The sequence below is a fragment of the Balaenoptera borealis genome (genome assembly GCF_965194805.1).
Source record: "Balaenoptera borealis genome assembly, chromosome: 16".
Lineage (NCBI taxonomy): Eukaryota > Metazoa > Chordata > Mammalia > Artiodactyla > Balaenopteridae > Balaenoptera > Balaenoptera borealis.
The window spans coordinates 68347530-68368437 of NC_138872.1; the positions used below are offsets into that span (position 1 = coordinate 68347530).

At 42.5% G+C, this 20908-nt stretch overlaps 1 protein-coding gene and 1 long non-coding RNA gene across 4 annotated transcripts in view; one reads left to right on the top strand and one right to left on the bottom strand.

Annotated features, from left to right (window-relative positions):
- LOC309614378 overlaps positions 1-20908 on the bottom strand; it is a 477476-nt gene that overhangs the window by 57307 nt on the left and 399261 nt on the right. The window lies entirely within an intron of this gene.
- Positions 13935-20908, top strand: part of PRKCB (protein kinase C beta) — a 311912-nt gene continuing 304938 nt past the window's right edge. The window contains exons 1-2 of one of the 3 annotated variants that reach the window (XM_082362498.1): positions 13935-14495; positions 15532-15563. In XM_082362498.1, coding sequence (XP_082218624.1) covers positions 14323-14495; positions 15532-15563 — 205 coding nt within the window. In that variant the 5' untranslated portion in view covers positions 13935-14322. The remainder of the gene's footprint in view (positions 14496-15531; positions 15564-20908) is intronic. The other 2 variants (XM_082362499.1, XM_082362500.1) reach the window with 2 other exon arrangements.

Here is a 20908-nt window from a genome sequence, read left to right on the forward strand (position 1 = left end):
TGTACAGCCATCACCACCATCTAGCTCCAGAACTTTTTCATCTTTTCAAACTGAAATTCTGTATCCATTAATCCATTTACTTTTCTCCCCATTTTCTTTTCTTTTCTTTTTTTTTTTTATAAATTTATTTTATTTTTTAAATTTAGTTTTGGCTGCGTTGGATCTTTGTTGCTGCGCGCAGGCTTTCTCTACTTGCAGCAAGTGGGGGCTACTCTTTGTTATAGTGCACGGGCTTCTTATTGCGGCGGCTTCTCTTGTTGCAGAGCACGGGTTCTAGGTGTGTGGGCTTCAGGAGCTGTGGTGCTTGGGCTCAGTAGTTGTGGCTCGCGGGCTCTAGAGCGCAGGCTCAGTAGTTGTGGCGCACAGGCTTAGCTGCTCCGCGGCATGTGAGATCTTCCCAGACCAGGGCTTGAACCTGTGTCCCCTGCACTGGCAGGTGGATTCTTAACCACTGCGCCACCAGGGAAGCCCTTCTCCCCATTTTCTTTATTGTGGTATATAACATGTAACATGAATTTTAACATCTTAACTCTTTTAAGTGTATAGTTCAGTGATATAAAGTACATTCATATTATTGTGCAACTATCACCACCATCCATCTCCAGAAATCTTTTCATCTTGCAAAACTGAAACTAATATACCATTAAACAGTAAATCCCCATTCTTCCCAACTTTACTGTTCTACTTTCTGTCTCTATGACTTTGACTGCTCTAGTTACCTCATTTGAATCATTCAGTTGTCTTTTTGTAACTGGCTTATTTCACTCAGCATAATGTTCTCAAAGTATATCCATGTTGTAGCATATGTTAGAATTTCCTTTCTTTTTAAGGATGAATAATATTCCATTGTATGTATATACCACATTTTCTTAACCATTGATGGGCACGTGGGTTGCTTATACACTTTGGCTACTGTGAATAATGCTGCTATGATATCAGCACACAAATATCTCTTCAAGATCCTGTTTTCACCATCTTTTCATTTTTAACCTATTTGTGTCTTTGGATCTAAATTGATTCTCTTGTAGACAGCATAGAGTTGGATCATATAGTTTTTGATCCATTCTGCCAATATCTGACTTTTGATTGAGTATTCTACAATTAAATTAGTTACTGATAAAGGGGGACTTACTTCTGTCATTTTGCTATTTTTTTCTATATGTCTCATAGTTTTTTTACTCCTCATTTCTTGTATTACTGTCTTTCTTGTGTTTAGCTAACTTTTTGTAGTGAATCATTTTAATTTTATTCTTATTTCCTTTTGTGTATATTCTATAACTATTTTCTTTGTGCTTACTATGGGGATTACATTTAACATCCTAAAGTTAAAACACTCTAATTTTAATTTGTACTAGCTTAACTTCAACAATATACAAAACTCTGCTTTTATACATTTGTGGCCCCAGCTCTTTTAGTTGTGGATGCCACAAAATGACATCTTTATACATTGTGTGTCCAAAAACATAAACTCATAAGGTTTTTTTTATGATGCATTAGTCTCTTAAATTATGTAGAAGATAAAATGTGGAGTTACAAACCACTGTTACAATAATACTAGCTTTAGGCTAATATTTTTTCTTTTGTAAAATAGTGTATTAGCCTCTTAAATTGTGTAGAAAACAAAAAGTGAAGTTACAAACCATTTCTACAATAACACTAGCTTTTATAATAGTCATTCATTTATTTACCTTCACTGAGATATTTATTTCTTCATAGGGCTTTGAATTACTGTTTAGTGTCCTTTCATTTCAATCTGCATGACTCCTTTTAGTATTTCTTGCAGGGTACATCTAGTAAAAAAAAAAGTCCCTAAACTTTTGTTTGTCTAGGAATGTGTTAATTTTTCCCTCAAAATTGAAGGACAATTTTGCCAGTTAGGATTCTTGGTTGACAGTCATAATTTTTTTTCCTTTTAGCACTTTGAACATAGTCCACTGCCTTCTGGCTTCCAAAGTTTTCTGATGAGAAATCTGATCATAATCTTGTTGAGGATCCCGTGTACATGATGAGTCGCTTCTCTTTTGCTGCTTTCAACATTTTCTCTTTGTCTTTGTTTTCTGACAGTTTGATTATAACCTATCTCAGTTTGAATCTCTTTGAGTTTATCCTACTTAGTGTTACTGGAGCTTCTTGGATGTTTATATTCATGTCTTTCATCAAACTTGGGATGTTTTGTCCATTATTTCTTCAAATATTCTTTCTGCTCTTTCTGTCTCTATTCTCCTTCTGGGCTCCCACAATATATATCTTGATTTCTTGATGGTATCTTTTAGACTCTGTTCACTTTTCTTTTATCTTTTTTCTTTCTGTTCTTCAATAATTTCTTTAAAAAAATTTTTTTTATTGAAGTATAGTTGATTTACAATGTTGTGTTAATTTCACGTGTACAGCAAAGTGAATCAGTTATACATATATATATCCACTCTTTTTAAGATTCTTTTCTCATATAGGCCATTACAGAGTATTGAGTTGAGTTCTCTGTGTTATACAGTAGGTCCTTATTAGTTATCTATTTTATACACAGTAGTGTGTATATGTCAACCCCAATCTCCCAATTATCTCTCCCCCCCTTACCCTCTGGTAACCATAGTGTGTTTTCTACATCTGTAACTCTATTTCTGTTTTGTAGATAAGTTTACTTCTACGCTTGTTTTTTTAGATTCCACAAATAAGTGATATCGTATGATATTTGTCTTTCTCTGTCTAATTTATTTCACTCAGTATGACAATCTCTAGGTCCATCCATGTCATTGCAAATGGCGTTATTTTGTTCTTTTTTATGGCTGACTAATATTCCATTGTATATACATACTACATCTTCTTTATCCATTCCTCTGTTGATGGACATTTAGGTTGCTTCCATGCCCTGCCTATTGTAAATAGTGCTGCAATGAACATTGGAGTGCATGTATGTTTTTGGATTCTGGTTTTCTCTCTATATATGCCCAGGAGTGGGATTGCTGGATCATATGGTAGATCTATTTTTAGTTTAGTTTGTTTTTTTTTAAAGAAACTCCATACTGTTCTCTATAGTGGCTGTACCAATTTACTTCCCACCAACAGTGTAGGAGGGTTCCCTTTTCTCCACACACTCTCCAGCATTTACTGCTTGTATACTTTTTTTTTAATCTCTAATTTTATTTTTTTAACATCGTTATTGGAATATAATTGCTTTACATTGTTGTGTTAGTTGCTGCTGTATAACAAAGTGAACCAGCTATACGTACACATATAACCCCATATCCCCTCCCTCCCACCCTCCCTATCCCACCCCTCTAGGTGGTCACAAAGCATGAGCTGACCTCCCTGTGCTATGCAGCTGCTTCCCACCAGCTATCTATTGTACATTTGGCAGTGTATATATGTCAATGCCACTCTCTCACTTCGTCTCAGCTTACCCTTCCCCCTCCCCATGTCCTCAAGTCCATTCTCTATGTCTGCGTCTTTATTCCTGTCCAGCTCCTAGGTTCTTGAGAACCTTTTTTTTTTTTTTTAGATTCCATATATATGTGTTAGCATACAGACTCTTTTTTTCTCTTTCTGACTTACTTCACTCTGTATGAAGTCTATAGGTCCATCCACCCCACTACAAGTGGCACAATTTCGTTCCTTTTTATGGCTGAGTAATATTACATTGTATACATGTATCACATCTTCTTTACCCATTCATCTGTTGATGGACACTTAGGTTGTTTCCATGTCCTGGCTGTTGTAAATAGTATTGCAATGAACATTGTGGTACATGACTTGTTTTGAATTATGGTTTTCTCAAGGTATATGCCCAGTAGTGGGATTGCTGGGTCATATGGTAGTTCTATTTTTAGCTTTTTAAGGAACCTTACCGTTCTCCATAGTGGCTGTATCAATTTACATTCCCACCAACAGTGCAAGAGGGTTCCCTTTTCTACACACCCTCTCCAGCATTTATTGTTTGTAGATTTTTTGACAATGGCCATTCTGACTTGTGTGAGGTGATACCTCATTGTAGTTTTGATTTGCATTTCTCTAATGATTAGTGATGTTGAGCATCCTTTCATATGTTTGTTGGCAATCTGTATATCTTCTTTGGAGAAATGTCTATTTAGGTCTTCTGACCATTTTTGGATTGGGTTGTTTGTTTTTTTGATATTGAGCTGCATGAGCTGCTTGTATATTTTGGAGATTAATCCTCTGTCAGTTGCTTCGTTTGCAACTATTTTCTCCCATTCTGAGGGTTGTCCTTTTGTGTTGTTTGTAGTTTCCTATGCTTTGCAAAAGCTTTTAAGCTTCATTAGATCCCATTTGTTTATTTTTGTTTTTATTTCCATTTCTCTAGGAGGTGGGTCATAAAGGATCTTGCTGTTATTTATGTCATAGAGTGTTCTGCCTATGTTTTCCTTGAAGAGTTTTATAGTGTCTGGCCTCACATTTAGGTTTTTAATCCATTTTGAGTTTATTTTTGTGTATGGTGTTAAGGAGTGTTCTAATTTCATTCTTTTACATGTAGCTGTCCAGTTTTCCCAGCACCACTTATTGAAGAGACTGTCTTTTCTCCATTGTATATCCTTGCTCCTTTGTCATAGATTAGTTGACCATAGGTGTGTGGGTTTATCTCTGGGCTTTCTATCCTTTCCATTGATCTATATTTCTGTTATTGTGCCAGTACCATATTGTCTTGATTACTGTAGCTTTGTAGTATAGTCTGAAGTCAGGGAATCTGATTCCTCCAGCTCCACTTTTTTCCCACAAAACTGCTTTGGCTATTCAGGGTTTTTTTGTGTCACCATACAAATTTTAAGATTTTTTGTTCTAGTTCTGTAAAAGATGCCATTGGTAGTGTGATAGGGATTGCACTGAATCTGTAGATTGCTTTTGGTAGTATAGTCATTTTCACAGTATTGATTCTTCCTATCCAAGAACATGGTATATGTCTCCATCTCTTTGTATCATCTTTAATTTCTTTCATCAGTGTCTTATAGTTTTCTGCATACAGGTCTTTTGTCTCACTAGGTAGGTTTATTCCTAGGTATTTTATTCTTTTTTTGCAGTAGTAAATGGGAGTGTTTCCTTAATTTCTCTTTCAGATTCTTCACCATTAGTGTAAAGAAATGCAAGAGATTTCTGTACATTAATTTTGTATCCTGCAACTTTACCAAATTCATTGATTAGCTCTAGTAGTTTTCTGGTGGCATCTTTAGGATTCCCTATGTATAGTATCATGTCATCTGCAAACAGTGACAGTTTTACTGCTTCTTTCTAGTTTGTATTCCTTTTATTTCTTTTTCTTCTCTGATTGCTGTGGCTAGGACTTCCAAAACTGTGTTGAATAATAGTGGTGAGAGTGGACATCCTTGTCTTGTTCCTGATCTTAGAGGAAATGCTTTCAGGTTCTCATTATTGAGAATGATGTTTGTTGTGGGTTTGTCATATATGGCCTTTATTATGTTGAGGTAGGTTCCCTCTATGCTCAATTTCTGAAGAGTTTTTACCATAAATGGGTGTTGAATTTTGTCAAAAGCTTTTTCTGCATCTATTGAGATGATCATATGGTTTTTATTCTTCAATTTGTTAATATGGTGTTTCACATTGATTGATTTGTGTATATTGAAGAATCCTTGCATCTCTGGGATAAATCCCACTTGATCGTGGTGTATGATCCTTTTAATGTGTTGTTGGATTCTGCTTGCTAGTATTTTGTTGAGGATTTTTGCATCTATATTCATCAGTGATATTGGTCTGTAATTTCCTTTTTTTGTAGTGTCTTTGTCTGGTTTTGGTATCAGGGTGATGGTGGCCTCATAGAATGAGTTTGGGAGTGTTCCTTCCTCTGCAATTTTTTGGAAGAGTTTGAGAAGGATGGGTGTTAGCTCTTCTCTAAATGTTTGATAGAATTCACCTGTGAAGCCATCTGGTCCTGGACTTTTGTTTGTTGGAAGATTTTTTTTTTTTTTTAATTTTATTTATTTATTTATTTATGGCTGTGTTGGGTCTTCGTTTCTGTGCGAGGGCTTTCTCCAGTTGCGGCAAGTGGGGGCCACTCTTCATCGCGGTGCGCGGGCCTCTCACTATCACGGCCTCTCTTGTTGCGGAGCACAGGCTCCAGACGCGCAGGCTCAGCAGTTGTGGCTCACGGGCCTAGTCACTCTGCGGCATGTGGGATCTTCCCAGACCAGGGCTCGAACCCGTGTCCCCTGCATTGGCAGGCAGATTCTCAACCACTGCGCCACCAGGGAAGCCCTGTTGGAAGATTTTTAATCACAGTTTCAATTTCATTACTTGTGATTGGTCTGTTCCTCTTTTCTATTTCTTCCGGGTTCATTCTTGGAAGTTTATACCTTTCTAAGAATTTCTCCATTTCTTCCAGGTTGTCCATTTCATTGGCATAGAGTTGCTTGTAGTAGTCTGTTAGGATGCTTTGTATTTCTGCGGTGTCTGTTGTAACTTCTTTTTCATTTCTAATTTTATTGATTTGAATCCTCTCCCTCTTTTTCTTGTTGAGTCTGGCTAATGGTTTATCAATTTTGTTTATCTTCTCAAAGAACCAGATTTTAGTTTTATTGATCTTTGCTATTGTTTTCTTTGTTTCTATTTCATTTATTTCTGCTCTGATCATTATGATTTCTTTCCTTCTGCTAACTTTGGGTTTTGTTTGTTCTTCTTTCTCTAGTTCCTTTAGGTGTAAGGTTAGATTGTTTATGTGAGATTTTTCTTGTTTCTTGAGATAGGCTTGTATAGCTATAAACTTCCCTCTTAGGACTGCTTTTGCTGCATCCCATAGGTTTTGGATCGTCGTGTTTTCATTGTCATTTGTCTCTAGGTATTTTTTGATTTCCTCTTTGATTTCTTCAGTGATCTCTTGGTTATTTAGTAATGTATTGTTTAGCCTCCATGTGTTTGTGTTTTTTACGTTTTTTCCCCTGTAATTGATTTCTAATCTCATAGCATTGTATTCAGAAAAGATGCTTGATATGATTTCAATTTTCTTAAATTTACTGAGGCTTGGTTTGTGATCCAAGATGTGATCTATCCTGGAGAATGTTCCGTGTGCACTTGAGAAGAAAGTGTAATCTGCTGTTTTTGGATGGAATGTCCTATAAATATCAATTAAATCTCTCTGGTCTCTTGTGTCATTTAAAGCTTCTGTTTCCTTATTTATTTTCATTTTGGATGATCTGTCCATTGGTGTAAGTGAGGTGTTAAAGTCCCCCAATATTATTGTGTTACTGTAGATTTCCTCTTTTATAGCTGTTAGCAGTTGCCTTATGTATTGAGGTGCTCCTATGTTGGGTGCATATATATTTATAATTGTTATATCTTCTTCTTGGATTGATCCCTTGATCATTACGTAGTGTCCTTCCTTGTCTCTTGTAACATTCTTTATTTTAAAGTCTATTTTATCTGATATGAGTATTGCTACTCCAGCTTTGTTTTGATTTCCATTTGCATGGAATATCTTTTTCCATCCCCTCACTTTCAGTCTGTATGTTTCCCTAGGTCTGAAATGAGTCTCTTGTAGACAGCATATATATGGGTCTTGTTTTTGTATCCATTCATAGAGCCTGTGTCTTTTGGTTGGAGCATTTAATCCATTCATGTTTAAGGTAATTATTGATATGTATGTTCCTATGACCATTTTCTTAACTGTTTTGGGTTAGTTTTTGTAGGTCCTTTTCTTCTCTTGTGTTTCCCACTTAGAGAAGTTCCTTTAGCATTTGTTGTAGAGCAGGTTTGGTGGTGCTGAATTCTCTTAGCTTTTGCTTGTCTGTAAAGCTTTTGATTTCTCCATCGAATCTGAATGAGATCCTTGCCGGGTAGAATAATCTTGGTTGTAGGTTCTTCCCTTTCATCACTTTAAGTATATCATGCCACTCCCTTCTGGCTTGTAGAGTTTGTGTTGAGAAATCAGCTGTTAACCTTATGGGAATTCCCTTGTATGTTATTTGTCGTTTTTCCCTTGCTGCTTTCAGTAATTTTTCTTTGTCTTTAATTTTTGCCCATTTGATTACTATGTGTCTCAGCATGTTTCTCCTTGGGTTTACCCTGTATGGGACTCACTGCACTTCTTGGACTTGGTTGGCTATTTCCTTTCCCATGTTAGCAAGTTTTTGACTCTAATCTCTTCAAATATTTTCTCTAGTCCTTTCTCTCTCTCTTCTCCTTCTGGGACCCCTATAATGTGAATGTTGTTGTGTTTAATGTTGTCCCAGAGGTCTCTTAGGCTGCTTTCATTTCTTTTCATTCTTTTTTCTTTATTCTGTTCCGCAGCAGTGAACTCCACCATTCTGTCTTCCAGGTCACTTATCCGTTCTTCTGCCTCAGTTATTCTGCTATTGATTCCTTCTAGAGAATTTTTAATTTCATTTATTGTGTTGTTCATCATTGTTTGTTTGCTCTTTAGTTCTTCTAGGCCCTTGTTAAAACTTTCTTGTATTTTTTCCATTCTATTTCCAAGATTTTGGATCATCTTCACTATCATTACTCTGAATTCTTTTTCAGGTAGGCTGCTTATTTCCTCTTCATTTGTTTGGTCTGGTGGGTTTTTACCTTGCTCCTTCATCTGCTGCGTATTTCTCTGTCTTCTCATTTTGCTTAACTTACTGTGTTTGGGTTCTCTTTTTCGCAGGCTGCAAGTTCATAGTTCCCGTTGTTTTTGGTGTCTGCCCCCAGTGGATATGGTTGGTTCAGTGGTTTGTGTAGGCTTCCTGGTGGAGGTGACTAGTGCCTGTGTTCTGGTGGGCAGGACTGCGTCCTGTGGTGTGTTTTGGGGTGTCTGTGAACTTATTATGATTTTACGCAACCTCTCTGCTAATGGGGGTTGTGTTCCTGTCTTGCTAGTTGTTTGGCATGGGGTTTCCAGCACTGGAGCTTGCTGGTCACTGAGTGGAGCTGGGTTTAGCATTGAGATGGCGATCTCTTGGAGAGCTCTCGCTGATTGATATTACATCAGGCCAGGAGGTCTCTGGTGGTCCAATGTCCTGAACTCAGCTCTCCCACCTCAGAGGCTCAGGCCTGACAGTCGGCCGGAGCACCAAGACTCTGTCAGCCACATTGCCAGGTACGTGGGTAGTTTCTTGCCTTTTGGGAAGTCTGAGGTCTTCTCTGTAGACTTTTTGATGATGGCTATTCTGACTGGTATGAGGTGATACCTCATTGTAGTTTTGATTTGCATCTCTCTAATAATTAATGATGTTGAGCATCTCTTCATGTACTTTTTAGCCATCTGTATGGCTTCTTTGGAGAAATGTTCTCCAATAGTTTCAATTGTCCTATCTTCGAGTTCACTGATTCTTTTGTCTGTCTACTCAAATCTGCCTTTGAGTCCCTCTAGTGAATTTTTCATTTCAGTTTCTATACTTTTCAGCTCTAGAATCTCTTTTTGGTTTCTTCTGAGGTTTTCTCTCTCTTTCTTGATATTTACATTTTGTTCATCCACCATTTTCTTGACTTTATGTCTTCCTTTAGTTCTTTGATTATGTTTAAGATGGTTGTTTTAAAGTGTTTGTCTAGTAGGTTCTCTGTGTTGTCTTTCACTGGGACTGTTTCTGTTGGTTCACTTTTTTCCTTTGATTGGGCCATAGTTTCCTGTTTCTTAATATTAGCTTTTAATTATTAATAGTAGCAGTCCTAGAATGACTGTGACTTAATTTTTTCAAATCTCTGTTTCCTTATATGTCAGATGGGAATTGTTACATTTTATTAATTTGAATAATTTATTAATGCAATAAATATTTATTGAGCTCTTCCTAGGTGGCCCCCAATTTCTTTGTCAGTCTTTTCATTGAGACATGGAGTCTCCCCTTGAATATAGGCTCTGTGGCTATTTGATGAATAGCATATATCAGAAATGACACTGTGTCAGTTTTCAGATCAGGCTTTAAGGAACTATCATCTTCCACTTTCTATCTCTTGGGACACTCACTCTTGGAATTCAACCACCGTGTTCTGAGGAAGCTCAAGCTGCCAGTGGAGAGGCTCACCTAAAGAGGAACCAAGGTCCCTGGCTCAAAGCCCTGGGTGAGCTCTCAACTAACAGCACCAACTTATCAGCCATGTGAGTGAGCATCTTGAAAGCAGATTCTTCAGCCTCCAGTCAAGGTACCACTACTGATTCTACATAGAATAGAGATGAACTTTTATTATCTACTTACAAATTTTAATTTATTTTAAAATCTATTCTTTAGAATAGAGCTGTCCAAAGAAATATAATGTAAGTCACATATGTAATTTTATATTTTTTAGTAGCCACATTAAAAAAGTAAGAAGAAGCAGGTAAAATTAATTTTAGAGAGAAATTTTATTTAGCCCAATATATCCAAAATATATTTTTGACATGCACTGAAGATAAAATTATTTATGAGATATTTTACATTCTGTTCACACTAAGTACTTGATGTTTTGGGATATATTTTACACTTACAGTCACATCTCAGTTGAGACTAGCTACATTCCAAATGCTCAGTGGCCACACGGGGCTAGTGACTACCGTATTGGTGAGAGGGTTGCCTTCTAATGAAAGAGTTGGAAGGCAAACTACATCTCTGCCCCTATTTTACAATGGAGGAAGGTGAGACCCAGAGGGAGGAAGTGACTTGCCCAAGGTTATGCACTGTAGTGGATTGAATCGTAGCCCCTCCAAAAGACATGTCCATGTCTTAACTCCTGTGGTAAAAAGGTCTTTGCAAATGTAATTAAGTTAATGATCTTGAGATGAAGACATTATTACAGATTATCTGGGCATGCCCTAAATCCGATGACCAGTGTCCTTGTAAGAGATACACCGGGGAAACTAGACAGAAAAAGAGAAGACTGACACACAGAGAGAAGTTGATGTGAAGATGAAGGCAGAGATGGGAGTGATGTGGCCATAAACCAAGGAAACCAAGGAAAGCTGACAGATACCAGAACTTGGAATAGTCAAAGAAGGATTCTTCTCTAAAGCCTCCAGAGGGAGTAGGGCCTGCAGACATCTTCATTTCAGCCTTCTGACCTTTGGCATTGTGAGAGAATAAATTTCTGTTATTTTAGCCGCCTAGTTTTCCAATAATTTGTTATGGCAGCCACAGGAAACTAATATATACAGCAAGTTTGAAGCCTAAGCTAAAGAGCCCTTGGACTCCATTCCTAGCCAGAGCAACCTGCCTTCTCATTGCCTCTGAAATCTTTCAAGTGGCCAGCATTCAGCCTTTTATAAGCAGAGTGGACCATGTGAGGGCTCTAACGACCTAGAGGGCCCATGCCCATTGTACAGAGAACCGCTGCCCTTTCTCTCCAAGGGGCACCATGCCATGTTGTCATCATCTCTTGCCTCCTCTACTCAAATGACCTCAAGTGCTCTCCCTGCTTCTACTCTTTCTACCTTCAATCTATTTTATGCATAGTATCCAGGGTAATCTTAAAAAAAAAAAAACAAACCACAAATTATATCAGGCCACTTCCCTGCTCTCAGTCTTCTGGTGGCTTCCCATTCTCTGGAGTGAAGTCCAAACTCCTTACCACATCTACAAGGCCCTGCTCTTCTATGGACCTTGTCTTGTACCTGTTCTCTCCACTCCAGCCACAGAGACCTCCTTGCTGCTTCTGCAACATGCTAAGCACACTACTTCTCCAGGTCCTCTGCATTTGCTCCTTTCTCTTTCTGGAACTCTCTCTACCCTGATAGCCCAATGGCTCATCCTCTCACTTCATTCAGGTCTTTGCTTTTCATAGAGGATTTCCCTGGTGGCTGTCGCTCTTCATTCCTTTACTATGCTTTGTGTTTCTTTACAGCATGAATCTCCATGCCACCTAGTATAGATTTGTTAGTTTATTATGTTATTGTGCATCTTCCCCATTAGTTCTATGAAGGCAGGGACTTTTGTCTGTTTTATTTAACAGTGTGTGGAACAGCAGGTAACAGGTGCTCAATAAATTCAATCCTGAATGAGTAAACAAATGAATGAGGAAGTAGAGGAATGCAGGCTCCATGTAACCATAACTTTTTTCCCTAGAGAAGTCAGAATCTGGATATTTAGGTGAAATTCTACCAATGTGAACCAAAAAATAAATGTTCACTGGGCTGGCTAAAAGAATGTGTCCAAGGGCCACAAGTTTGAGACCCCTGCCCTATAGGATCTGGGTCCCATGGGAACTGTGTTCCTCACATTCAGATGGTGCAGCCCCTCCAGGAACTGAGTGGTTCTTCAGGATCTACCAGCCCTTGAATCTTTAGGCCCAGGCCCCATGAGGTACTGTTTGTTGTTACAGACCAAAGTCATCCAGAGCTCTTGGTTCAAAAGGCAGGATGTGGGCTTCAAGCTTCCAGCTCATCAGTTCAAAGAAAATCTACTTCAGCAGCAATGTCTCCTGGGATGTTTTCACAAGCTTCCCTGGGAGATGATGGGGCCTCTTAAAGGACTAATAATAGACAGGCACGTCCAGTTTCCCAAACATGTCAACCTTAAAAGTGAATGCTATTTTTTCCTTGTTTCCTTTGAGTTACTACGTAGGAAAAGGACATTCTATTATGACAGCCATTGCTCTCCACATGTCACTTAATAACGACTTAGACTCAGCAGCTTCCAGGTAAAATCATCCTAGTAGGACCTGAGCTTCATTAGGCAGAAGTTCAGTGTAGCTGGTTCAATTCCATCCTGTCTTCCTTCACCCCTTTGTCACCAGTACGCTTTGTACTTAGGCAGGTTTAACCACCACTCAACAACAATGTGACTTCGGGGGTCTATCTTAAACACTCTGAGCTTCGTTGTCTTTATCCATCATGAAAGTTACTAGACCTACACAGGGTTGCTGGGAGGTCTAAATAAGACACTGCAAGTGCCTGTGACACCCACCTAGCACTTGATGTTTAGTATTATTGAACACCTACTGGACACGGGTTGGGGGTAGGGGGTAATGCCCTTTAAGTTTTCATTCACTCACTTGTTCACACAATTACTCACCTATTCAACCAATATTTATTGAGCTCTGAGAAGGTGTCAGGCACAGAGCTAGGCGCAAGGTGACACAATGGTGAGCAGAGCCTGCTCTCAGAGCCTAGGTCTAGTGCAGGAGTTCATAGTCTAATGCAGCACTGTGTTCCCAGAGTGTGGGGCATGGTGGGGGGACGTTTAGATGCAGTGTGTGGATGGGGCACTAAATCACACTGAATTGCTTATGTAGACAATTATTACTCTTTTGGTTACCTTTCCATCCTTCAGATTCCATCCAGGAGAGAGTCCCAGTTGGATGTTAATGTCTTTAACATCTCTCTAAAATTTGTAAATCTCCCTTAACAAACAAAAGAAGGCCTCAGATGCTGGTATTTTGGGCAAGTGGCAGCATCTGGAGAGATTTTCATAGTAAGGATACGTCTTGCTATTTGAACTCAGAAACTAGATAGAGATTTTTTTCTAGATGGTGCACAAACGTTACCAGCATTTGTGAAGATGGGTCAAGAATGAATGAAAGTTGAGGAAATACTGGCCTCTTAAATTTCTCCCCACGCCCTTTAATGGTCCCATTTCACAGTTGAGGAAACTGAGTCTCTTTGTGGAGGGAATGGACAGAAGGTAGGGAGTCTTCTTCTAAATGGTCAGGCAAGCAAGGCCAAGAATTGTCTTTGTGGTGGAGTTAGACATGTATATATAAAGTAAAGATTGCCCCTCCCCTCCCTCTGCAGTTGTGTGTGCGTATGTGTGTGTAAGTGTGTGGAGCCACAGGCCTTTCCCAATGAGTGACAGCGGTAGCCCATCCCTCCAGGAGACGCGTGCAGAATGACCAATGGCACGGATACGGGGTGGATGGGTACCAGTCTCTGCAGAGGCCTGGGTGGAAACCGTCGCACCCACCCTTTCCACCCCCTACCCCCCAGGCCCCAGCCCCCGTTCTCGGTTCCCCCGGGGCGCACCCAAGGTGCTCATCGCCCTCATGCAAGCCGGGCCGAGGACGAGGTAGCGGGAGAGGCTCAGGTCTGACGGTCCCTGGCTGCGGTCCCCGCGTCGCAGCGCTGCGGCTGAGAACGCTTCTCTGGGAGGCCGGCAGCCTCGGGGTGCCAGTATGTAAAGCAGCTGGCGGGGCTGGGCGGAACCTGAGGGCGATGCAAATGATGGAGGCGGGGTCTGCCCGCGGCTCCGCCTCCCTCCCCCGCAGCTGGGGCCAGCGGTGCCAAGCGCAGCTGGTCGAGTGGCGGCAGCTGGGCGAGTGACAGCCCCAGCTCCGCGCGCCGCGGCCGCCAGAGCCGGCGCAGGGGAAGCGTCCGCGGCTCCGGGCGTCAGAGCGGCCGCCTTCTCCCGCGCCTCCCGGGCCCGCAGCCCGCGGTACCGCGGCCCCTGGCCGGCACCTCTCGTGCTCCCGCTCCCCGCGCGCAAGATGGCTGACCCGGCTGCGGGGCCGCCGCCGAGCGAGGGCGAGGAGAGCACGGTGCGCTTCGCCCGCAAAGGCGCCCTCCGGCAGAAGAACGTGCACGAGGTGAAGAACCACAAATTCACAGCCCGCTTCTTCAAGCAGCCCACCTTCTGCAGCCACTGCACCGACTTCATCTGGTGAGAGCGCGCCGGCGCAGGGCACCTTCCCGGGGCTCCGAGGGTAGCGCCGTTCGCGGGGACCCCCTCTTCGCGTCCTCCGCGCCCCCCGCGCCTCCGCGGGAGGATAAGCCCCGCCGCGGCCCCAGATCCCGGGCTCCCGCTCCGGACCCTTCTGTCCCGGACTCCCCGGTGGACAGTCCTGCGGCTTCCCGCTCCCCGGGGTCCCAGACAGCCGACCGCGGGGTGCCTCGTGCCCTCTCTTCCTCCCAGCTGCCTCGGAGCGCCTAGGGGTCGCGGCGCGGGCGCTCTTTCTCCACAGGGCTCGGGGCTCCGCTGTCCCTCCCCGGGAGGGCAGCGCCTCGAGTGCCCTCTCGTGCGGGGTTCCCTATCTCTCTGCCTCCTTCCGGGCTCGAGGCACCCTCACCCCCTTCCCTCCTTTCTGGGGGCAGCGCCCTGGGTGTCCTTTCTCTGTCTCCCTGCGGGCATGGGGCATTCTTTCCTCCTCCTCTGTGTCTCCGGGGGCAGCGCCCCGTGTTATCTCTTATTGCTTCTCCCTGAGGGCCTGGGTTCCCCTTTCCACTCTTCAGTTTCCCCCCTTCACATCACTGCGGGGACCCTCCGCTCCCCGGTCTCTCTAGGCATGGGGAGTCCTCTCTCCCTCCCAGTCCCCTAGGGAATGCCACCGCCGCGGGGGCTCTCCCATCCTCCCTCTAGATGCGTCTTTTTCTCTTTCCCCGAGGGCACTCGGGCATCTCTGTGAGCAGAACTCCTGCCTGCCCGCCGCCTCCCACCACGACGGAAACGCTCCCCCCCACCCCGCCACCTGGTGGTCGCAGCCTCCTGTCTTCTGCCTTTTGAGGGGAGGTGGAGGTTACCGCTGAGCTCCCACCTACCCCCTCCCCCCCCAGAGGCGGAAGACTCTTGGGCACCCGCCTGTGGCTGGGAGGTTGCACCTGGGCTAGAGGGGCAGGGGGAAGTGGGGTGACTCTGGGGGGGAACTAACTGGTGGCTGGTCTCCTCGGGCTGCCTGACATGTCTCCTTCTGCCTTTGCAGGGGCTTCGGGAAGCAAGGATTCCAGTGCCAAGGTAGGCTGTGGGGTTCTAAGGATGCTGTTTGCGGGAGGAGAAGGTGAAAAAGACTTTCTGGAAGTGACTGAGTTAGGCAGAGAGTGAAGGAATTACATTTGTCAGAGTGACCTCCCAAATTAGGAATTCATCACCACAGAAAGGTCTTTAAAAGTGGTGTGTGTATATGGGGCAGAGATACTCCATCCAGGAAGGACCAGTGGAGCTGGGAGGCTCAGCTGGCCAAGGAAGTGCATCCACCCTTTCTCCCTAACCAGCACCAGAAGAGTCAACACAGATTCTCCTGAACCTATCCTGCCTGGCCACTTCTTCTTGAGATACCCTCCCGCCCAATTCCTGTTCATGTGTCCTTCCACTTCCCCTGCCTCATAGAGGTCTCTACAGGTGGCCCCTGCCTCTGCAGATGGTGCATCCCCTAGAAAGGTGACTGTGGTTGTCCCCTGGGCCTCCTCCCTCTCTGAAAGAAGTGGTTCCAGATGGGGTGCTTCTCAGATCCTGGTTTCAATTGCCCTTTCTATCTTCTGGCTAGATACAGGAAGGACTCCAAGTGACTGGTTACCTGGGTCTTTGCATTGGGTTTGAGATCATTTACCCTAGCCAGGGATGCCCAGCCTAGTGGTGACTCGGCCGTCTCTGGTTGCAGATTTGCTCTTCAGATATCAAATCATCTGTAGTTTTGTTTAGCCCTTAGGGTGTCAAACATTTTTTGAATTTGATGCCAACATTTTAGAACTGGGAGATTTCATGAAGTATCTGACTTTGCAGCTTCAAGTTTGCTGAGCATTGGTCCCACTTTCTTTTTAGAACCATCATTTGGAGCTGAGAGCAGCAGTTTTCGTGAACAGGGTGCACATGCACCATTTTGTCTCAGTCGATCCCAACCAGGCCTGCTTCACCCATTTCTGACCCCTGTAAGGCATTTGAGTTTGCAACCTCTGGTCTGGAAGGTCCCCCCTTTCCCCCATTTTAGACCAGGTCCACGTGGTTGAGTTTGGTGAGAGATATCACATTTCTGGGGAGTGTCTTAGGGGCAAGTTGATTGCCCTGGCGATCTGCGTTTAGATCAGGGGAAGAAAACATTTGAATGTTAAAGAGTCTGAGATGTGACTTAGCACTGACTGACAGTTCTGTTGTAGCACCTCCACCCTCCAGAGAAAAGTAAAGTGATCCCTGATGAGAGTGAGTGGCATTGTCAGTTGTGCAGAGTGCTGGCAGCGTGGCACTGGTTTCTTCGGAGACTTATATGACCTCTCACCTGAGATCTGGGCAGAGCCCGCTCAACCAGTGAGCCTTGTAGACCCCCAACCTCCGCCCTCTTTTACCAAGGTTTGGAGCCCCAATTTTACGCACTGCACCAGAGGACTTCCCACATTCCTTTAAATGGCAGCAATTTCGGCCTTGGTGCACACGGTTGGATTGTTTTCTAGAACTTTGATCCCCGAAGCAGAATGCCAGGGGTGTCTTAGCACGGGAACACGTAGAAGATCTTTGAAGTTGCCTCTCACTTCCATGAATCGGTTTCTGTCTTTGTCTCTTGCTGAGGTCAGGGGTGATTTTTGAACATTTTTATTGCTGCTTTCCTATCCCACCTGCTCTGCCGTTATTAACGGTTGGGAAAGTTAACTTCTCAGTGTGCAGGTAATGACACATCTGAAGCAGCAGATCTGTTTTTTCAAAGCCAGGAAAATGGTAGGCATTTTCTGGTGCGGTGAGTAAAGCAGAATTAAAGTTTCTAATGAAATATGGCAGCTTTAGAGGTAAGCATGTTTAAATTTTTTTTTTTTTTTATTGCCTTTCTTTTTCTCCTCTCCCTGAGAGGCAGTGTAGGGTAGCGGGCATGTGCACAGGCTATCAGGCTACCACTGTGAGTTTGAATCTTGGCTTGAGACTTCCCAGCCATTTTACTTAGCCTCTCTGTACCTCAGGCTCCTTGTGTATAAAATGGGTCCCTGTAACAATACCTACCTTAAAAAATTGCTGGGTGGCTCCAAGTTGTTACAGTATATAAGATGCTTGGACCAGAGTTCAGCACAGACTAAGCACTCAGAGAATATCTGCTCCTATGATTGTCTCCAAAGTAACCCAGTGGTGGGGCAGCTGGTGTGAGAGGAGAGTGGCTCTGCAGGGTTGCTTTGCTATGGAGCTGGCTGCCAGGTGAGAGTCTAAATCCAGCTGTGAACATCTGGTCGCCCTGTGTCACTGCTTTGGTAGTAAATTCCATTTGGGCTGGAGTGGGAAGGAGCAAGAGAGGGGAAGGGGCAAATTGACAGCCCTTGAAATTGAGATGCTTAGGATCTCATGCTTAGGGATATCCAGGAAGGTGGCAGATTATCCTCAGATGTGCTCAGAGTTACCTGGGACTAGTTTTGGAATCAGAGAGGGGTTCCTTATCTGAGCATTTTTGGACCACATTTTTCCTCTTAAAGTGAATCTAATTAAAATGGGATCAGTATGTTATAGAAAATACATACGGTTTTATTCTCTCACCAAAGTTAGAAGTTCAGAGCCCAAGGTGCTATGCTCCTTTCAGTTTTGTGCTCTACTATCCCAGGAGTGAAAATGATTTCAGAGTCCAAGAAGGATGCTGGACTCTCCAGTCATCACAGCCTTATTTCAGCCAGCAGGAGGAGGAAAGGTACAGAGAGGTGAAGGACACATGCTCACTGTCCTGAAAGTTGCCTCTGATACTTCTGCCTATATGCTATTAGCTAGAACTTAATCACATACCCACACCTTGCTGCAAAGGGGTATGTGGGAAATGTAAGGTTAATTTCAGGTAGCCATGTTCCCAGATAAAAGCTATGGTGGGGGGTTTTCCATTTCAAAAGTAGAAGTGGAGAGAGGATCTAGTCTCTGCCTTTCTTGGGTAGGAGTAGTGTAGGATGATCATAAGGCAAGGAAACCACTGAGCCCCATGCTCCATGGTGCTGCCATGGAAATTGGGGATGCTGGGATGGCTTGAGAGAGGAAGGATGGAAAGTCCATAAACCATGGGAAATTGTGGATTTCTGTGTGCTCAGGGGAGTTTAAGAATAGACTTTCTTGCTTTTGTACAGAACTCTAGATTGACTGCTACATAATTTCTCCCTTTTTGTTTCCACTCTGTATTTTCTATAAAACCACTCTCTGTGAGGTAGTTTAAGAATGTCTCTGGTGACAGGGGACTGGAGCTGAGAATCTCTATTATGAAACCCCCTAAATTCTGGATTAGAAATAGGACCGCTCGGATAAGCAAGGCAGACTTCTCTCTGTGGCATTATTTAGAGGAACCAGGGACCAACATTTGTGCCTTCATTGTAGTTAAGACAAGGCTTTGGGTGGAATTAGGCTCTTACCCCAAGAAACTTTTACAGTTGGGCAGAGAGAAAAAAAATTTTTTTAAGGAAGTCACTTAATTAGAAATAGGGAGGCAATAAAATATAGGGATTCAGAATTCCTAGCATGGGGTTGGAGTCAGATAGAACTGGGTTTGAATCTGTGCTCTGCCACCTACTTACTGTGTGAACTTGGGCAAGTCATCCATTTCTAGTGGCCTCGGTCTTCTGATCTGTGAAATGGGCTAATAGTACCTACCTCATAGGGTTATGGTAAGGAGTAATGAGGTGGTACAAGAGAAATATCCACTATCGATAACTCTAAGTGAGATGATCATTATTACTTGATTAGCTGTAGGAAACTGTGTCAAAAGGGGACAGAGTTAATTTGGGAACTCATTAAATGACTGTGTCTCTTTCGTGTATTTAGATGGGTTTCTTCTTTGGTATGTTTCTTCATAGACTTTAGGTGACACCAGTGAGTCTAGCCCCAGACAGTCAGCTTGTTTAGATTGTCTTTTCTCACCCTTCTTGTGAGAAAAATCTAAACTTGCCATGGACCCTCTAGAAAAACCCCAGTGCACTAATTTTCTGACTATATAGACCTAGCATTGGTGACTATAATGAGTAAACCAGCTCTTTCCTTTCCTATATAGATTAGAAAACAAGTTTTTAAGCCTTCTTTTTTTAAATTTTATTTTTTTAATTGAAGTAGAGTTGATTGACAATGCTGTGCCAATCTCTGCTGTACAGCAAAGTGACTCAGTTACACACATAGAGACGTTCTTGTTTTACATATTCTTTTCCATTCTGGTTTATCCCAGGATATTGAATATAGCTCCCTGTGCTTTTTTAAGCCTTCTAATAGACATTATTCTTAAAAATCCCCAAAGTATTGCATGAATAAAACCATTGCTGGTTTCATCAACATCGACTTTACAGGATACAAGTTTATATTAGTCTGTAGTTAACACTTAGAGGTTAGAATATGTACTTTTTAAAAACAATAGTCAAAGATGAATCAAAGGTTCATTTTATTTTTGGCATATTTTTCCCTAGGAACTATGATATCCTGAATTTCAGGTTGAACTTTCTCAGTAGAATCATAAATAGGGCCTTTTTTGTGTGCAGTCAAGCCTCTATTATTCCACTTCCCTCCCTTCTCGGAAGCAGATCCCAGAGGCCTGTGATTGAGACTCCGCTTACCTCTTGGCTCTTCTGAATGTGTCCTGGGGGTTCCATGTGGATAAAAGGCAGAGGCCTTTTGAATTTGTGTTTGTTGGTTTGACTTTTTAAGTTTTTCCACCTGAAGTGGGATTTGGGGCTCAGAGTCCCAAATGAAATAAAAAATTTTAAGGGTAGGTTAATGCTGGTAGTCTTAGCAAGAAGGAGGGTTGATTTGTTGAAGAGGCAACAACCAATTCCTTTTGAGCTGTAGAACACTCAGGGAAAGCTTGAAGCTTTGTCACTGGGCAACAGAATGCCTTTCCAAGTAAATATGGAAAATATGACCTTTGAAAATCTAGTTGATATGATATACTGGTTATTAGAAACTCATTAAAAAATATATTATTTCTGAGTACCAGTGATACTTCAGGTACTGCCCAGAACCAGATATAGCATGTTTATGGTGTATTGGGGTCAATAAAGAAAAAGATATAGAGAAGTTAACTGGTCAAAAGGTAAACCGAAGGTTTGAAAATAAATTGTACATGTTCTTGCTGTTGGGGTCCTCTTTCCTCCGTCTGTCTCTTTCTTTCTCCACACATGCACACACGTACACACACACGTGCACACACACGCAAATAGATCAGTACGTCACAATTTTGAGATTATGCATCTCCTTTTGATGCTTTTCAGCTACAGGTAGTTAAATTATTAAGTACAATTTTTAATCCTCTGGTCTTTTGTCTTTGCAGTCCAATTAATTCTTGGGTGGGGAGGGGGATCAGCTGAACAGTTCATCATCTCTGGCTGATGTGTTCAAAAGCTTGGTCCCTTATTCTTGGCATTTGATCTAATCTCAAGGAT